This window comes from Protopterus annectens, chromosome 5.part0 (assembly GCF_019279795.1).
Source record: "Protopterus annectens isolate FY-2018-M chromosome 5.part0, PAN1.0, whole genome shotgun sequence".
Lineage (NCBI taxonomy): Eukaryota > Metazoa > Chordata > Ceratodontiformes > Protopteridae > Protopterus > Protopterus annectens.
The window spans coordinates 775,436,755-775,451,255 of NC_056735.1; the positions used below are offsets into that span (position 1 = coordinate 775,436,755).

The 14,501-nt window shown below is 45.5% G+C and overlaps 1 protein-coding gene across 1 annotated transcript in view; it reads left to right on the top strand.

Moving 5' to 3' along the window:
* Positions 1-14,501, top strand: part of DDX10 (DEAD-box helicase 10) — a 1,393,858-nt gene that overhangs the window by 40,194 nt on the left and 1,339,163 nt on the right. Inside the window, exon 2 of the mRNA XM_044071854.1 lies at positions 2,073-2,133. Within this exon, the coding sequence (XP_043927789.1) occupies positions 2,073-2,133 (61 nt within the window). The remainder of the gene's footprint in view (positions 1-2,072; positions 2,134-14,501) is intronic.

The window sequence follows — 14,501 nt, forward strand, 5'->3', positions numbered from 1 at the left end:
TAGATGTAAAAAATGTGTAAGTCTTGCTAAGTGTGTAAAAACTTGTATCTCGTAAACCTGTAAAATCAGTTAGAGGGAGATGCTCCACTAAATCTTGATTATAGGTCGAATCACAAAAGAAGTGGGAATAGTGGAGTGGTCGAATCACAAAAGAAGTGGAATAGTGGAGTGGAGAATCCCCACTGTCCTCCTCTTGCTACTCTCTGCAGAGATTTCCACCTTACTCCTGATAACATCTGCAGGCAGAGTTTGCTAATTCAGTACCTTGCAACATTGAGGTATTGAACTGCTGAGAGTCACATTCATCAGGAACAGCCAATGCAGTTAATTAATTTTGCACATTATATAATCTCACTATCTGTTCTGAATGTGGCTTGAACTTACCCATGGGCTTTGTGGGTCTGTTGAGCCTGGCCAAAGTTCTCCAGTGTAGCTGCTCTGCCAGTATGTCATACTTGGTCCTACAAAAGGGCCTTGCTTAGACAGATGCCTGGTGTCAAAGCCATGGCCTAAGGCTCAATGCCAAAAAGTGCATTGTCATTCCTTTTGGTAAAAACTCAGTACCCATGAACTACCACATAGGTGGTAGTCTACTTAACACCGAAAGTGTGATAAGAGACCTTGGGACACAGGTGGACAGTAGTCTCTCCTTTGATAATCACATTGCCACAGTAGTCAGGACATCCTTCTATGTGGCACACCTTATCACAAAAGGTTTCTCATCCAGGAAAAAAGAGGTCATTGTTCCCCTCTACTCGTCACTCATTAGACCCATTATAGAGTACAATGCTCCTTTTGGTATGCACCTCACAAGACATCTACAACAACTGGAAAGGCCACAGAAATACCTCACAAAGAGGATTACTGGCCTCAAAGAGATGCCCTATGCAGACCGTCTCAAAAAACTGCAGCTTTATTCCGTTGCATATCACCTACTCAGAGGCGATCTCTGCCTAACACACAAAGCTATGTCAAACCCAGAGCTTTTAGACATGCTCCACTTAAAGAAATCCCAGTCCCTACGAGCTACATGCTCTGGGGACCTAAACCTCGTCACCACAATAAACAGAACATGCTGGAGGGATAGATTACTGTCCCAGAGACTTCCCATACTCTGGAACAAACTACCTATCTATATCAAACAAAGCTCCTCATTAGCACTCTTCAAGAAAAATCTTGATGATTGGATGGGAGATAGGAAATTCACCCCGGGGATCACTTCTGTGGCTCTGCTCGACAGTGGCACAGGAAAATCATTTTCTTGATTGGCGAAAGCCAGGGTACCTTTACCTACCTATGAACCTATTGCAGGCAGGGATCCTGCTTTGCAGTATCAGGTTTGAAATATAGGTGGAGCTACATGGCCCTGAGGCTTTCCAGCAAAGAAGATCCACCTGCAGGATGAACTGGTGAATGCAGGCATGATGGACAGCATGACTGTCAAGCTTTGCTTTCATCCTGTCCATGACAAGAAGTGAGCATGCAGGGCTGCTAGCTCTCTAGTAAATTGCTTCTATTTTTAGACAAGAAAGACACTGATAGCTATGCCCCCACAGGAGTTCAAGGTACAGCTCGTATCTTACCTAGTCCTGTATGCAAGCGATCCAAGACCTGCAGTACAGCTCCACCTCTGTTTAGATCTCGGTACTGCTGGTAGTCTGTCATCCATCAGATACTATCTGCAGTACCTAGCCCCACATACAGGTAGAGCATCTGCCTTGGGGGGAAGTCTATTATGTTCAGTGGGCTTGTGCAGTGATTTGCATTGAACTATTGTGGTGTGATGAGCCTGACTCCGTTTGGAATTGGAAGCAGTATCTGTTCACATATGCTGACTGGTGAATAGCATTTGGACTTGGCATGGCTTGTTACATGCTCATGTCTTTATAGAATCCATCTCCTTATGAAAATGATTTTATATTTAAAGAATTAATTTGTAAATCTTGCACTACAAAAATTTGCATACACTGTTTTGTGAAGACTACTTTTTTTCTGGAATTCCTAGTATGTTTTTAAATAATTTTATTGAGTGAAATATTTTTTTACCTTTTGTCTCTCTTTTTTTGTTTCAGATAAATGTAAGTGAAATTGTGAAGTTTTCGGATTTTCCTTTGTCAAAAAATACACTGAAAGGTATGTGAAAATGGTGCTTTTTAAATTCATAAGTCCATAGTTTTCGTGAAATTTAAAAACAGAACATATCATTACATGTGTTTAGTTGTTACATTTTATAGCTATGTATATATAATCGTTTTATTTTTCTTAAGTAAAGAGATGTTGCCACATGTAAACTGATAGTCATTTAATTTCAGTTTTGTGGAGCTTAGGCCAAGTGCATATGGATGTGTAGTTTGCTTCATATGGCAAGGGGACAACAACTAAACAAGAAATGGGGGCTCTTCCTAGACCATGAATTAATTTAGGTGATAATGCTAAGGATATAGTAGTACATTATTAAGTCATTAACAATATTACTTATTTTTGAGAAGTGCACTAAATTAAAGTTTCAAAAAGTGACTGGTGTGTTAAAGTAGAATTTGATAAGAAATGAAAGCTGCAGGAACTGACAGTATCTGCTTTCAGGAATGGAGTGAAAGCATACTTAAATTAGCGTTGACTTGTTACGTTTTTAAACACTGAAACATGAATTGTGTGACTTAAACACTGTGTTTGTTTGAATGTTTAAGCTGATAATGTATAGCTCTGACTGCAGACGGGGGTAGCATTTGTACTGCAGAAGTCTGGCCCATTCAGCACGTAGAACTTTTCCGGGCTTATTTTCTAATAGTTCAGACGCACAGTAGTTATATTATTTTCCTTCAGAAGCTTTCTGTTTTCCAGTGGTGGTGTGGTGCCATGTGCCTCACCCATTTATTTTTCTTCAGTGATCGTACTTACTTATCCTTTAATATCCATTTTTGAAGTAGTGAAGTACTGCTCCTTAAAATACTGGAGGCCGACAAATGCACCGAGTCAAAGTCTGACTGTGTTGTGTGGCATTTTCACCTTCATTTTTGTGTTTCTTTGCTGGGAATCCCTTTTGCCAGTAACTGTTTTTCTGATCAAATGAATCCCCAGTGTAGTTCCCTTGCTACATCTCCTTGCGATAAGATTATTTTCATTATTTCTTTGTTTACCCGATTTCTTTACTGTGGTAGAATGGTTTGCTCTGTGAGAGCAGGCTTCCTCATTACTAGCATTTCTTTTTTGTGTGATCACAGCTAAGTTTGCTATTAAGAAAAAACATTTTTTATATACTAATCTCCTTCTTGCATCTTTCTGTTACAGTTACCTGTTGATTTCACTGTGCCACACTTAGCTTAATGCCCTGATAAGTGTTATTGGAGTTTTTATACATATATTTATTTATTTAGTGCCTAGTATTTGACTCTCTTTTTGTCTTGCAGGTCCCCTGGTGCATGTTTGCGTGGGACTGTGGTTAACCTACTAGTGTGCACTCACCAATCTCATTCACTGATCTCACTCATTCAGTTCATTCACTCATCTCACACACACTGTCTTATACAGTAAGGGACAGAGGTATTTTTAGTGCTTTTTATCTTGATCTAACTATATATTTTTAACCTGAGTTTGGGCTCTAGTGTTTAGGGTAGACATCTGTTTTTACCAGCACTGGTCTTCTCTAGGTTTTGTACCATTGATCTGAAGTAGTTACTTCATTTGCTCTGCAACTTGTGGATATCGGATCTGACTTCGGATCCGAGCCGGCAGCTTTCCAAGCTACAAGATCCGAGCTCCTAGCTCCTCCCCCTACCCATAATCCCCTGCTACCTGCTGTATTACCTCAGATCATTTTTTGCCGCGGCTGAAGTAGCTATCTTTTGAAGAGCTCCTGGCTTTGGTGAGATTGTTTACTTGTTAAAATCCTTTTTTTTTTTCTCTAGCGTTTTTGTGAAGTTGTAGGTAGTATACATGTGTGTAGTGCCCCTGGGTTTATTTTCGGTGGTTTAGTTAGTTTTTCTCGTAGTTAGTTGTTCCTCTGTGTGACACCCCTCCCCCCCCTTAGTGTTTGGGTGTGAGTGAGTTTAAAATGGCTGAAGGGCCCAAAGCCGTTTTTTTGAAGTGTACTGAGTGTGGCCATAAGCTTTCACCGGCTGATGGCCACACTCAGTGCGTTTTATCCATGGGGGTGGCCCATTTATCTATGGCCTGCCAAATTTGTGCGGCCTTTAACCCCCGGGCGCTTAGGGATAGGAAGAATAAGCTGATCCTGGCGGGAAAGCTGCCCCAGGAATCGGCTTCTTCTTCCTCTCCCGCTCAGGCTGCTTCGGCAGCCCCGGTGCCTTCTGCGCCCCTTGCTCAGCCCGGGACTCAACCTCCCTCTTTGGGTTCGAGCACGGGTGACGCTGGTGCCTCTTCCTCCAGAGAGAAGAGGCACAAGGATAAGGAAGGGCACAAATCCCATAAGAGGCGAGCTGAGACTCAACCCTCAGCCCCGCCATCTAAACTGACCAAGTCTCCCTTGAGGGTCTCCGGATCCTCCCCCTCTCGGCTCCGTTCGCCCAGCTTTTCGCCGGAGGAGGAGGACCGGTCTCCCTCGAGGTTGTCGAGGCGGCCCTCCTGGCCGACCTCGACGACTTCTAGATCGACCAGAAGCCTCACCAAAGCAGACATGGATCAGATGATGTGTCGATTCATACAGACCCAAATGCAGATGGGGGTACTCTTGCCCCCCCCCCCTCTGGGAGGGAGCACGGCCCCCATTTTTGCTCCGATCACTCCTTCTCCGACTCGTTTTCGGGTCTCTGAGTCGTCGGATCCGGGCCCTTTCAGAGCTGGGGATTTGTCAGCGCCGATAGTGCTGGTCTCTTCGACGCCGACTATACCCTCGAGCATGTTGGATCCGAGTTCTCGGGGCCAAGGGCTGAGCATCGGATCCGGGGGAGTTGGTGTGTCTTTGGCGCCGCTGGGTTCGGAGCACACCTCTCTCTCGGCGCCGACTGCATCGCCCCCGGCCCCGATTCCTACCTCGGAGCCGAGGAGGATGCTTTCGGAGCATGGCAAGAGTAGTTCTCCTTCGGCTTTTGAGGTAGTGGAGAGGGTACTGTCGAGGTCCTCCAGGTCCCTGGTCCGGGCTTCGGATCCTCCCGTACCCCCCCTGTATGTGGGTCTATCCTCCGTCCGACCATCGGGACAGCCTGCTCAAGCCCTCCAGCTAGTTCCCTTGGAGGAACAACAACCCGTGGACGAGCTCTCTTCGGATAGCCCCACCGAGGAGGTCCTGTGTAAACATAGGTGTAAAAGGAGGCACCTGGACTCTCCTGAGTCCGTTACCACCGACACGGATTTAGATGAAGGGGAAGGTTCCCCAAGGTCACCCCCGAGGATGTCTCCTTCGGAGACATCATGGAAATGTTGCGTATTAAGAGGGGGGTGGTCTTCCCAAAAACCTTCCATGGATGAATCCGTGTTCCTGGAGTCGTTTGAGGCAGGCCCATCTACCTCCTGGGTGTTCCCTCTGGCTGACCCCCTGGTAGACTTAATTACTACCAGGGCGTGGAAGGAGCCCGACACCATGGAGCCAATTCCTAGGCGTCCTGATAAAGTCCTTAGCCCCCCTACAGATAGGCAGTCTTGGGCCAAGGGATCTCCCGTTGATGCCATGTTGGTGGCGGCTGCCACCAAGAAAGAACTTGCACAGGAGAGTTCTTCGGTCCACCCACCAGATAAGGAATCTCGAGCACTGGACGGCATTGGGAAGTGGATGTTTGCTTCAGCGACATTCTCGATAAGGGCGCCGAACTATATGGCACATACCATCAGGCTACAGCAAGACTTGATTAAGGAATATGCTGCAGCCCCCCCGGAGTCCATGTCGGTTGGAGACAAGAATGTTTTTTCGACTCGGATGGCCACTCTAAAATCCATTTCTAACACATCCATGCGGCTTCTCTCCCATGCAATGGAGGGAGCTGCTAGGGCCAGCGGAGCCGGGGTCGTCTTGTGATGTCACGCCTGGCTCCGTCTTTGCGACTTCGTGGATCTCTTCAAGGCGTCCTTCGAGAACGCACCCTTTGACAGCTCTTCGCTTTTCAGCAAGACCATTCGCGATACGCTGGTCCAAAGCGAAAAGGATGGGAAGATGCTGTCTGCCGTCGGAGTCCGCTTCTCTAATCCTCAACGATTTTTTTCTAGGAATCGGAGGGGACAAAAGAAGCTGTGGTTCCGCAAGTCTCAGCAATCCCATCCAGCTTTGGACCCCTCGTCCTCTAGAGGCAGAGGAGGACAAGGTGGACGCCGGCCCAGAGGCAGAGGGGGACCGCGTAACTTTGGGTCTAGAGAACCTTTCTCGGACAGACCCACGCAGCAGCCCTGAGGGCTTGCCCGACTGTCCTTCTCTGGAGGCAGTCGGGGGGTATTTGACGGAGCACCTGTCAAATTGGGAGTCCCTTACGACAGATCGATGGGTGCTCCGTATCATATCCAGAGGTTATTCCATCCCCTTCATAAACCTTCCCCCCAAGGCCAGACGCCTCCCCGATGTACCACCCGATCAGAGGGAGGCAGCAGCTTCAGAAGTATCGAAGTTGCTAGAAAAAAGAGCCATCCAGCCCATCCCCCCAGATTGGGTTATTACTCCAGGTTCTTTTTGGTGCCAAAGAAAATGGAGGACCTAAGACCCATTTTGGACCTTTCCGCTCTGAACCTATTCATTCCCAAGGAAAAATTCCAGATGGTCACCCTCCAATCAATTCTCCCCCTTCTGCGGGAGAACGACTGGATGTGCTCTATAGACCTCAAGGATGTGTACTACCACATTTTGATGGACAGACGATCCAGAAGGTTTCTCCGCTTCCGGCTGGGGGCCAGTCATTATCAGTTCAGGGTTCTTCCGTTCGGCCTCACCTCAGCCCCCAGGGTGTTCAACAAAGTCATGACAGTGGTTGCAGCCCACCTGAGACTTCAGGGCATTCAGGTCTTCCCGTACCTAGACGACTGGCTCCTTACCGCCGCCAACAGGCATCAACTCTGCGTGGCAAGAGATTACGCTCTGACTCTTGCCCACAACTTAGGCATCTCAGTAAATCTGCAGAAATCCTCTCTGTGCCCCGTTCAGGTCCTGGAATTCATAGGGGCCACATTGGATACCCGTATCTCTCGAGTTACCCTAACTTCAGACAGGCTGAGCAGCTTGTCATATCAAGTATTAGCCCTTCTTCAGAGTCCTGCCTCACCGGCGGAGTTAGTCCTGAGGGCACTAGGGTCTATGGCGGCAGCGATCGGTCTCTCCCTTCATGCATGCCTGTGAATGAGGATGTTGCAGTGGACCCTGCAAGTTCAGTGGTCCCTATCACTCCACCCATTGAACACTCCGATACCACTGAGCAGAGTTTGCAAGGACTCCCTTCTTTGGTGGCTCCACGCGTGGGAACTCAGAGAAGGGAGGCCCTTTGTGATCCCCCCGCTCCAAGCCACGTTGACCACAGATGCTTCTCGCCTCAGGTGGGGGGGGGCATTGCTCAGGCAGATCCGTCCAAGGCACGTGGACATCCCTAGAGACCGCTTTGCATATCAATGTCCTAGACATGAGGGCGGTGCTTTTGACATTGCAAGCTCTCCACGACCTTCTCCATCTGGGGACTATTGCAATCCAGACGGACAATATGTCAGTAGTCTGGCACATAAACAAACAGGGAGGAACCAGGTCTTATCCCCTTTGTCGAGAGGCTATGAGAGTTTGGGAATGGGCGATATCCACCAACTGGTTTCTGGTAGCAACGCACATTCCGAGTCGGTCCAACATATTAGCGGACAAACTGAGTCGAGTACTTTTCACTCCGTACGAGTGGTCTCTCAATTGATCTGTTGCGAAGCAGATCTTCCGGAAAAGGGGTTGGCCTCGCTGCGATCTTTTTGCTTCTCCATTAAACACAAAATGCAGCGAGTTCTTCGTAATACTTTCCCCCGAAGGGGAGAATCCCAGAGACGCTCTAGTTCATGCTTGGCCTCCTGGTCTCCTTTTATGCTTATCCCCCCCTCCCGCTTATGATAAAGTTCATACAGAAAGCCTGTCGGTCGGGGAGCAGAGTTATCCTCATAGCCCCATTCTGGCCTAGACGGATCTGGTTCCCTTGTCTGCGGTCTCGCAGTGTAGCGCCTCCATGGATTCTGGATCCCATTCCAGACCTGATCTCGCATCCTGCGGGTTGCCAAACTCAGAACCTGGTGAACCTCAAGCTTACGGCTTGGTTGATCCAGTTCCAATGATGGCTAGGACTCCCGGTATTTCTTCTCCTGTTAAGGCCATACTGGTCGCGGCTCATAAGCCGTCTACCAGAAAACTTTACATTAGTAAATGGAAACGTTTCTCCATCTGGGCCAAAGACAAGGGCCTGGACCCATTTACAGTTCCTATTCCGACTGTTCTGGACTTCCTGTCGCTGATTTTTCGGCAGGGAGCAAGTGCTTCTACGGTTAAGGTGCAGTTGGCAGCCATCTCCCATTTTCATTTAGGTGATGACTTAGGGTCCTTGGCATCTACAAAATTATGCAAAACTTTCTTGCGGGGCATTTTTCTTTTGAAGCCGCCTATGAAAACTGTGGTGCCCCCATGGGATTTGACCTTAGTCTTACAAGCCCTGGCAAGTCCACCCTTTGAGCCTGCAGCCTCAGTTCCGTTAAAGTTCTTGTCATGGAAAACGGCCTTCTTAGTGGCTATTACTTCGGCCAAGAGGGTTTCAGAACTTCAAGCTCTGTGTATGAAACCCCCTTACCTTATTTTTCACAAGGATAGAGTGTCCCTCGGGACTAACCCGTCTTTCTTACCTAAGGTGGCTTCAGAGTCAAATATTAATCAATCAATAAATTTACCAGTGTTCTTCCCAAATTTTCAGAACAAAGGGGAATACAAGTTGCACAAACTGGATGTACACAGATAACTATGTTTCTACTTGCACAGAACTAAAGATTTTCGCAAGTCGGACCAGTTGTTTGTATCCTTTGCAAAATCAGCTATGGGTAAAGCCATTTTCAAAGTGACAGTAGCAAATTGGATCTGTCAGTGCATAATTCACGGGTACATATCGTCAGGCAAACCAGCCCCTATTGGAATTCACGCTCATTCTACAAGGTCTGTGGCCACCTCAGCAGCCTTTTGGTCCAGGGTTCCCTTGGACGACATATGTTCAGCAGCTACTTGATCCTCTTCTCATACATTCATTTCTCATTATAAACTAGATATGATTTCGAGAGGCAGGGCTTCTTTTGGCTCCGTGGTGCTTCGGAATATCCTTCCGTAAAGGCCACCCAGGTTTTTCTTGAGTAGCTAGGGACTCTGTCCCACAGGTTGCAGAGCAAATGAAGTAACTACTTCAGATAAAGAAGTTATGTACTCACCATAACATTCCATCTGAGTAGGTACTTCATTTGTCTGCAACCGACCCCCCCCTGCCATCCCCCGAACCTTTTCGGGATTTTCTGGTCACCTGTAAGTTTCTTGTTAGGAGATTAGATATGGTGTATTCCTCTCTCGAGGTTATTAGTTGGGTGATGAGGCAAAAAAGTTGATCTGAGGTAATACAGCAGGTAGCAGGGGATTATGGGTAGGGGAAGGAGCTAGGAGCTCAGATCTTGTAGCTTGGAAAGCTGCCGGCTCGGATCCGAAGTCGGATCCGATACCCACAGGTTGCAGACAAATGAAGTACCTACTCAGATGGAACGTTATGGTGAGTACATAACTTCTTTTTTCCTCTGTCTCTTTGCCCTGTTCCTAGCAATGGATATAGTGTTTTTGTACTGAACTGCTCTTTTGTTCTGCTACATAGTTAATCTTGCCTCCCTCTATAGAGTTGTGCCCAGGGACCTTGCTTGCCTTTTTTTCATACCATTGCTTCCTGGTGAAGTGGACATGAGATTTCTGGCACTAGTAGTTCTGTTGTAGGTACCACTTCACGTGAGCATTGGTCTAGAGTCCGTATGCCCAATGTGGACTAGCACAAGGACAAATATATAGAGCAGATGTCAGTTCTCTGTAGATGATAAACAGCACTTAACTTTTATTAAATTTGCTGTATTTCTATTTATCCATTTTATTTTGTTACTGATGTTTGCCAGTTTTTACATAATTTTAGTTATCACCATGTATTTGATCTGAGTGGTGAAGGATAATTGTACTCAACAGAATGGCTCCATTACTATATTGTCAGTGATGCTGCCCTTAAATGAACACCTTTTGCATGATGACTGAATTGAGCAGTGAAGTCATGGATAGTAATATTAGGAAAAGATAGGGGAGAGGCTTGCAGCCAGAAACCTCTGTCTCTGAAGGTACATTTCTCATTTTAACATCCAGATGCACATGCTGAAATGTGTGTGTGTGTGTGTGTGTGTGTGTGTGTGTGTGTGTGTGTGTGTGTGTGTGTGTGTGTATGCATATACAAACATATATATATATATATATATATATATATATTTATAGTTTTATGTGTCACTTCAGATAGATGTGTATGTGTGCTTCTGAGTAGAGTGTGTGTGTATGTTTGTATGTACAGTGACCTTCATGTGATCTACCTATCACTTCATGTAATCATCAGTGGTGTAATAATTTATCTAGTGCTAGCCTAAACTACTTAATACTAATAAACCTTTATCCAGTGCTAGCCTACCCTGCATACTACTAACAACCTTTTATCCAGTGCTAGCCTACCCTGCATACTACTAACAACCTTTTATCCAGTGCTAGCCTACCCTGCATTCTACTAACAACCCTTTAACTAGTGCTAGCCTACCCTGCATACTACTAACAGCCCTTTATCCAGTGCTAGCCTACCCTGCATACTACTGACAGCCCTTTATCCAGTGCTAGCCTACACTGCATACTACTAACGGCACTTTATCCAGTGCTAGCCTACCCTGCATACTATTAACATCACTTTATCCAGTGCTAGCCTATCCTGCATACTAATAGCCCTTTATCCAGTGCTAGCCTACCCTGCATACTACTAACAGCCCTTTATCCAGTGCTAGCCTACCCTGCAAACTACTAACAGCACTTTATCCAGTGCTAGCCTACCCTGCCTACTACTAACAGCCCTTAGTCCAGTTGTAGCCTACTCTGCATACTACTAACAACCCTTTATCTAGTGCTAGCCTACCCTGCATACTAACAACCCTTTATCTAGTGCTAACCTACCCTACATACTACCAGCAGCCCTTTAGCCAGCGCTAGCCTACCCTGCATACTACTGACAGTACTTTATCCAGTTCTAGCCTGCCCTGTATACTACTAACAGCACTTTATCCAGTGGTAGCCTATCCTGCTTACTACTAACAACCCTTTATCCAGTGCTAGCCTACTCTGCATACTACTGACAGCACTTTATCCAGTGCTAGCCTACCCTGCATTCTACTAACAACCCTTTATCTAGTGCTAGCCTACCCTGCATACTAACGACCCTTTATCCAGTGTTAGCGTACCCTGCTTACTAACAACCCTTTATCTAGTGCTAGCCTACCCTGCATACTACTAACAGCCCTTTAGCTAATGCTAACCTACCCTGCATACTACTAACAGCACTTTATCCAGTGCTAGCCTACCCTGCATTCTAACAACCCTTTATCCAGTGCTAGCCTACCCTGCATACTAACAGCCCTTAATCCAGTGCTAGTCTAACCTGCATACTACTAACAGCCCTTTAGCCAGCGCTAGCCTACCCTGCATACTACTAGCAGCACTTTATCCAGTACTAGCCTGTGCTGCATACTACTAACAGCACTTTATCCAGTGCTAGCCTACTCTGCATACTACTAACAACACTTTATCCAGTGGTAACCTACCCTACTTACTACTAACAACCCTTTATCCAGCACTAGCCTGCCTTGCATACTACTAACAGCCCTTTAGCCAGCGCTATCCTACCCTGCATACTACTGACAGCCCCTTTAGCCAGCGCTAGCCTACCCTGCATACTACTAACAGCACTTTATCCTGTACTAGCCTGCCCTGCATACTACTAACAGCACTTTATCCAGTGCTAGCCCACCCTGCATACTAACAGCCCTTAATCCAGTGCTAGCCTACCCTGCATGCTACTAACAGCACTTTATCCAGTGCTAGCCTACACTACATTTATTTATTTATTTATTTATTTAACATTTGTTAACTGGGAACGTTCGACTTGGAACTAAACCAATTTTCAGCAGAGGCCAGGGGAGAAATGCCCCAGATGCATGTCTTTATAATGTGGGAGGAAACTGGAGCACCCAGAGGAAACCCACACGAATGCAGGGAGAACATGCAGACTCCACACAGAAGGCACCCCAGCCAAGAATCGAACCAGAGAACCTCTTGCTGTGAGGCAACAACGCTACCGCTGCACCACTGAGCCATCCTACTACATACTACTAACAAGCCTTTATCCAGTGCTAGCCTGCCTTGCATACTACTAACAGTACTTTAGTGCTAGTGTACACTGCATACTAGCACCTAGAGCTCATAGTATAAAGAATTCTTTATCATTTTGTAATGGTTGACATTGGAATACTAAGGTTTGCTTTACTGCAGGGTTTTGGACTTATGAGCTAGTGGTGCACTTTCAGTGTGTTTCCCTTTTTTTTCAGCAGTGGTGTAACCTTGGAGTTGGTGTATATAAGTCGGGATGTGGGGGGCAAACCCTCCTACATGGTGGGTACAGGCAGCATGCCTTATTTGTCACATGTTTTTAGTTTTGCTGGGTTTAGATGATGTGTGTGTGTGTGTGTGTGTGTGTGTGTGTGTGTGTGTGGGTGTGGGTGTGTCTTGCATCGCTTTTGTTACAGTGTTGTGTATTTAGAACAAATGACATGCACTATGTATAAAATATGCATTATATGTGTGTATATATGGCTATATATGTTTGTACACGCATATATACATACACTTGTATAAAAAGAGGGAGGGAGAGATGGGTATATAAATCTGGATGTACACATATATTTATTTATTTTATTTATTTTACATTTGTTGACTGGGATAGTCCGACTGGATACATGTCCATTTCCAGCGGAGGCTCGGGGAGAAAAGCTCCAAGGTAAGCAGTTTAGATTAAAAATACAGTATTTACAGTAGTTAACATACCTAAACAAGCAGTTAAGTTTAAGATACAATATTTACAGAGGTTACATACCTAAGCAAGTTATAGAAGTTACAGGGTTAAAGAAAATCCTGAGAGTAGGTCATCATTAAGTAACATAGGTCAGCTAAAAATGCTGTTATTAACTCATACAGTAAGTTTCAGATGCAATATTTACAGGGGATACATACCTAAACAAGTTTAGAGTTAAACGTAAGTATAGGTCAGGATTAGTGCCACAGGTAGGCTAAAATTGCTATTTTTATCTCATTGTCAAGGAGAGTTAGTCAGGTTTGCTACATTGACATAGCCAGTTTAGTGTCAGATGTTGTTAGTCTAGTCTTGAATTGACTCAGGGTGGTGAACAAAGTAATTTCGGGTGGGAGAGAGTTCCAGGATCTGCCTAGAGAGTTTGCGAAGAGATAGTCACTGGCGGAGTTATTAGTTTTGATAGTTTGGACTAGTGGTTTATTAGAGGATTGAAGAGGTCGGGGATTGTGATGGGGGTGATATTTTTAAGAGCTGGAGTGTTGTCTGGATTGTAAAGGATCTTATGGGCAGTAATCATAAGGTTATACTGGATCAAGCTGGGTAATTCTAGCCACCCAAGCTGGTTTAGGTTGATACAATGATGAGTCCTGTCAGGCAGGCCAGTGGCAAATCTGGCGTTGTGGTTGTAGCAGATGGAGAGTTTAAGGATATATTTGCTTAGATTGGAGAGTAACGGGGATGCATACAAAAAGAGTTGAAAGGTAGGTGAGAGTGAGCTATGGCAAATCTAGTAGGAGGGGTTAAGAAGGCTTTTATCCTGTAAAGTGACCCTAGTTGTTTATTGATGGTCTTAATGGATTGATTAACATGTAGGTCGAATTTAAGATTATTATCGATGATAACACCTAAGAGTTTTGTAGAGGAGTCTGGGGAGATTATTATGCCATTATTAGATTTAATGGTAAAAGTGAATGCAGTAGACCTGTGTGTTGGTGAGAAAAGCAACATTTTAGTTTTTTTGGGATTTAGGATCAGACGACAACCAGAAAACCATTTTTCAATTGTGTTGAAGGTGGTTTGTGTAGCTGACCACAGCTCGTTTGGAGATGTGGCCGAGCATATCAGGGTGGAGTCATTAGCTTATTGGACACAGCTTACTTTAGGGATGACAGTATAAAGGTCGTTAATGACGATGGAGAATAGAAGGGGCCCTAGTGTAGATCCCTGGGGTGCACCTAGGGTGTTGGGTAGGAGTTTAGAAAGTTTGTTTTGCCAAAGGACAACCTGCTGTCTATCATTCAGATAAGGTTGGAACCATTGAATGGCTGTAGTATCTAGGCAGAAAGTTTTTAGGGTGTGGATTAGTAATTGGTGATTGACTATATCAGATGCCTTAGAGATATGTTATTATTATTGCGATTAAAGTTTATGGTGTTGGAG